This window comes from Lepidochelys kempii, chromosome 13 (assembly GCF_965140265.1).
Source record: "Lepidochelys kempii isolate rLepKem1 chromosome 13, rLepKem1.hap2, whole genome shotgun sequence".
In the NCBI taxonomy this organism is placed as follows: domain Eukaryota; kingdom Metazoa; phylum Chordata; order Testudines; family Cheloniidae; genus Lepidochelys; species Lepidochelys kempii.
In genome coordinates, this window is record NC_133268.1 from 36190519 (window position 1) to 36195613 (window position 5095).

General features: G+C 44.2%; 1 protein-coding gene across 1 annotated transcript; it reads left to right on the forward strand.

Moving 5' to 3' along the window:
• The first annotated feature begins 1776 nt into the window (after positions 1-1776).
• Positions 1777-2480, forward strand: LOC140896753 (olfactory receptor 12D1-like). Its single transcript, XM_073308799.1, is given in 2 exon segments — positions 1777-2245; positions 2248-2480. Coding segments are annotated over 2 exon segments (702 nt in total).
• Positions 2481-5095: the final 2615 nt, after the last annotated feature.

Here is a 5095-nt window from a genome sequence, read left to right on the forward strand (position 1 = left end):
CACTGTATTTTCCACTGAATGCATCCGATGAAGTGAGCTGTAGCTCATGAAACCTTATGCTCAGATAAATTTGTTAGTCTCTAAGGTGCCACAAGTACTCCTTTTCTTTTTGCAAATACAGACTAACACGGCTGCTACTCTGAAACCTCTCCCTATGAAAGTACTTAGTCACCTCTCAGCCTCCCTTTTGATAAACTAAATGGACTGAGCTCTTTGAGTCACTCAGGATTTGTCTATACTTCCAGCTAAATCAGCACAGCTGTGATAAATGCAGCAATATCAATTTAGAGGGTCTGGTGAAGACAAGCTAAGTCGATAGCAGAACACTCTTCCATCAATGTCTGTACTCCACCTCCCCAAGAGGCATAAGGTAAGTCATTGGGAGAGTGTCTCCTGTCAACATAGCGTGGTGTAGACATCACTGTAAGTTGACCTAAGTTATGTTGACTTCAGTTATGTAACTTATACGTAAGAACATAAGAATGGCCATCCTGGGTCAGGCCAAAAGTCCATCTAGCCCAGTATCCTGTCTTTCAACAGTGGTCAATGCCAGGTGCCCCAGAGGGAATGAACTGAACAGGTAATCATCAAGTGACCCATTCCCTGTCACTCATTCCCAGTTTCTGGCAAACAGAGGCTAGAGACACCATCCCCACCCATCCTGGCTAATAGCCATTGATTGACCTATCCTCCATGCATTTATTTAGTTCTTTTTTGAACCCTGTTATAGTCTTGGCCTGCATAACTTAGGTCAACATACAGCTTTCGTGTAGACAAGCCTCCCTTGAAAGGCATTTTCTCTAATCATTTTTGTGGTTCTTTTCTGAACCCTCTCCAACTTTTTAGTGTATGAACAAGTCAGCTTTGATCATGGTGGGCAACACAGCAGAAATGGGGCTGTGAGAGGGACTTAAATGCGGGTAGAATAGGGGATTTATGGATGAGTTTGCAGAGGTTTACAATACATGGCACGGTGTGAGAATGGGACAAACAGAAGGACTATGAACTGGAGAGCATTGATGGAGTGAAAGGAACTGGAGGCATCAGAAAGCATGACAAGGGAGGATATACAGGGAAAGGCAGAGTTACTTAGAGCTTTCCAACTGGTGCCTAGAACCTGAGCTTTGATACAATATCCAGTGGGAAGCCAATGGATGGATCCAAAGAGTGAAGAGCTGCTAAGCTTGTTACTTCATGAAAATTGGCCCTTTAATGCTGCCCTTTGTTATCTCTCATACTTTTCCGCTTACCCCATGACCTCATAGATCCTTTCATAGCCTACTGTGAGGCACATAAAGGAATTTTGAAGGTCTAAATAAATGTCAACCCATTCTGCTTTATCTACTGTTTCGGTCACACAGTCACGTAATTCTAACAGATAAGTGAAACCCAATTTTCCTTTGCAAAATCTGTGCTGCTTAGACACTATCATATCATGATCCTCTGGGTCTTTTATTAATCTATCTGTAATTATTCTTTCAACCTCTTTATCGGGCTCATATGTTAGGCTTACTGGTCTGTAATTCCCTGGATCACCTCTAAGGACTTTTAAAAATGTAGGGAAAACATTTATTAGCCTCCAGTATAATAACTGATTCTGAGATTCTATCAAACTAAGAGAATGCTGAAGTAAATTTCAAAAGAATTATTTTTTTCTTGAAATTATTCATTTAATTTTTTTATTCAAAAAGAGAAAACTTTCAGCTCTACTCCTCATGTGGAATGATATGAGACACCCTGCAGCTATTCTGTCTCCTTTTCTTGTATATTCCAGTGATGGAGAACCAGACGGAGATAAGCAAGTTCATCCTCCTGGGCCTGACCAATCTCCAGGAGCTGTGGTGCTTCCTCTTCATTCTCTTCCAGATGCTTTACTTGGCCAGCATTCTGGGGAATGGGGCAATCATGGCCATTGTAATGGCTGAACCCCGGCTTCACACCCCCATGTACTTCTTCTTGGGCAACCTCTCCTGTCTGGACATCTTCTACTCAACAGTCACCGTGCCCAAGATGCTGGCTGGTTTCCTCTCAGGGCACCAGACCATCTCCTTCACTGATTGCCTGGCTCAGCTCCATTTCTTCCACTTCCTGGGAAGCAGTGAGGTCATTCTTCTGGCTGTCATGGCCTATGACTGCTATGTGGCCATCTGCAACCCGCTTCGCTACATGCTGGTCATGAACCCACAGGTCTGCCTGCTCCTGGCAGCAGCCACCTGGACCACCGGCTTCCTACATGCCCTGCTGCACATGTCATGACCTCCTGACTGCACTTCTGTGGCTGCAACCATGTCCACCACTTTTTCTGTGACATCAAGCCCCTGCTGAGCCTGGCCTGCAGTAGCAACCGCTTCAACCTGAGCCTCCTCAACATCGTCACGGGGACCATCGCTCTGAGTCCCTTCATCATCACGCTCCTCTCCTACCTCTACATCATCTTCTTCCTCTTCCTGAAGGTCCAATCACAATCACAATCAATGTGATTTGGGCACACAACTTCCTTGGGCTCCATTGAAAATCCAAGACATAGACAATTACTCTCAGCCTGTTACACTTCCAAAGTCAATGAACAAATGTGGGAGAACTTTTGCATTTTAATATGGCTACATGTAAACATAAATCTCAGAGCAAAGAATGTAGGCCATGTCTATACGATGGGGGGCAGAATCCTGGGAAGCAGTGACTCTGAAACAGATTTGGTCGGGGGTGGATAATCAGGTGAACCTGAGGTCCCATCAAGATGCTGTGGGCAAAACGGTTAATGTGATCCAGGAATACATAAACAAGGGACTCTCGAGTAGGAGTAGAGAGGTTACTTGACCTCTGCATGTGGCACTGGTGCAACTGCTGCTGGAATTCTGTGAGCAATTCTGGCATCCAGAATTCAAGAAGGATGTTGATAAATTGGGGAGGGGTCAGAGACGAGCCATGAGAATGATCAAAGGATGAGAAAACTTGCCATGTAGTGGTAGACTCAAAGAGCGTAATCTAGTTAGCTTAACAAAGAGAAGGTTAAGGGGTGACTTGATTACAGTCTGCAAGTACCTATATGGGGAGCAAATATTTAATGCTGGGCTTTTCAATTTAGCAGAGAAAGGTAAAACACAATACAATGGCTGGAAACTGAAGTTAGACAAATTCGGACTGGAAAAAATGTCTAAATTTTTAACAGTGAGAGTAATTAACCATTGGAACAATTTACCAAGGACCGTGGTGGATTCTTCATCACTGGTAATTTTTAAATCAAGATTGGATGTTTTTTCTAAAAGATCTGCTCTAGGAATTATTGTGGGGAAATTCTATGGCCTGTGTTCTACAGGAGGTCAGACAAAATGGTCCCTTCTGGCCTTGGAATATGTATATCTATGTACTCCACTCCTTTTAAGTTTACCACTGCCCGCGTTGTGAGATTATTATTTGATGTTATTCTATCAGGGCCAAGCCCGACCTTGTCCATATTCAGAGTTGCATTGGTTTCTATTTAAATTGGTTTGAAACTTATTTAGCAGACCCAGTGTAAAACCATGTGCGGATGTTTTTTATTTGGATTTAAGAGAGGCTAATCTCAATTAGACTTCTGCTCCTAACACCTTAGGTGCTTTGGAAAATCTCACCTGACATTTGTTTTACAAACACACCTTCAGTTAAAACAGTGCATGCTTGTGTGCAGTCAGCGCCTCATTGAAGCCGGTTTTGACTGGAGCTGGTCAAAAGTTTTCCTGTGCAATGTTTTTCCATCAGAAACTGCTGTTTCAGTGACACTGAAACTTTCTGTGATAATGTGCCGAACTTTTTGTTTTGAAAAAATTGGAAAAAAACATTAATCGATTAATAGATTCTGCAGCCAGTAGGGACTTTTTTGTGATAATGTAACCTGACCGCCTGTATAGTACAGGGCATAGAAATTGAACCTGACAAGGTTCAAACGTTCCATTGTCAGAATTGAAAATTTCAATATTTTGTTTCGAAATGAAATATTTAATGAGTAACTAATCCCTGGGTGAATGGTTAGAAAATGTAACACCTGATGTGTCACTTTCAGTGGCTTTCTTTAGCAGACTTCCCCAGAAAGCGATGGTCCCTATGGATTGAGCAATTGATCATTCGATAATAACCTGTCTGTCTATGTGTTTTAGTTTCGTATATAGCACCTATCGGTGTGTTATTGAAATGCTTCTCACATCAATTTTATAGTGGTAATCATAGGCACCGACTTACTCAGATCCTGGGGGGTGCTCAACCCCCACTCCACCCCTTCCTCCAAGTTCCCTCCTCACCACACTTCTTCCCATCCCAGGCCACACCGCCACTCCACCCCTTTCTCCAAGCCCCCACCCTGCCCCACCTCTTCCTTCCCTTAGAATCATAGAATCATAGAATATCAGGGTTGGAAGGGACCTCAGGAGGTCATCTAGTCCAACCCCCTGCTCAAAGCAGGACCAATCCCCAATTTTTGACCCAAATGGCCCCCTCAAGGATTGAACCCACAACCCTGGGTTTAGCAGGCCAATGCTCAAACCACTGAGCTATCCCTCCCCCCAAAAACAACTGTCAAACAGAATGGCCCCCTCAAGGATTGAACTCAAAACCCTGGGTTTAGCAGACCAATGCTCAACCCACTAAGCTATCCCTCCCTCTAAACCCACTAAGCTATCCCTCCCTTCTCCTCCTCCTCCCTCCCAAGACCCTCTGCACACTGCTAAACAGCTGATCTGTGGGCAGGAGGTGCTGCGGGGAGGAAGAGGTGCTGATCTGGGGGGATGCCACAATTTTTTCTGTGGGTGCTCCAGCCCCAGAGCACCCTTGGAGTCACTGCCTATGGTGCTAATCTTGAAATCCTTCCTTGAACAGAAGTTCTAACATGCCTGATTCTCCCCTCACCCATCCTGGTGTAAATCAGGAGTGACTCCATGAGAGTCTATGAGTCTGATTCCCCTCTCACTTACTCTAATTCTCCAATAACGCTACTGGAGTCAAGGGAGCTGATTCCCAACTCATGGCCCCTAGTGTGAAGCAGGAGTAACTCCATTGGAGTTAATGCACTTACACTAGTTGTGAGGGAAGAGTCTGACTCATTTGGGCTACAGAGAATGTTTAG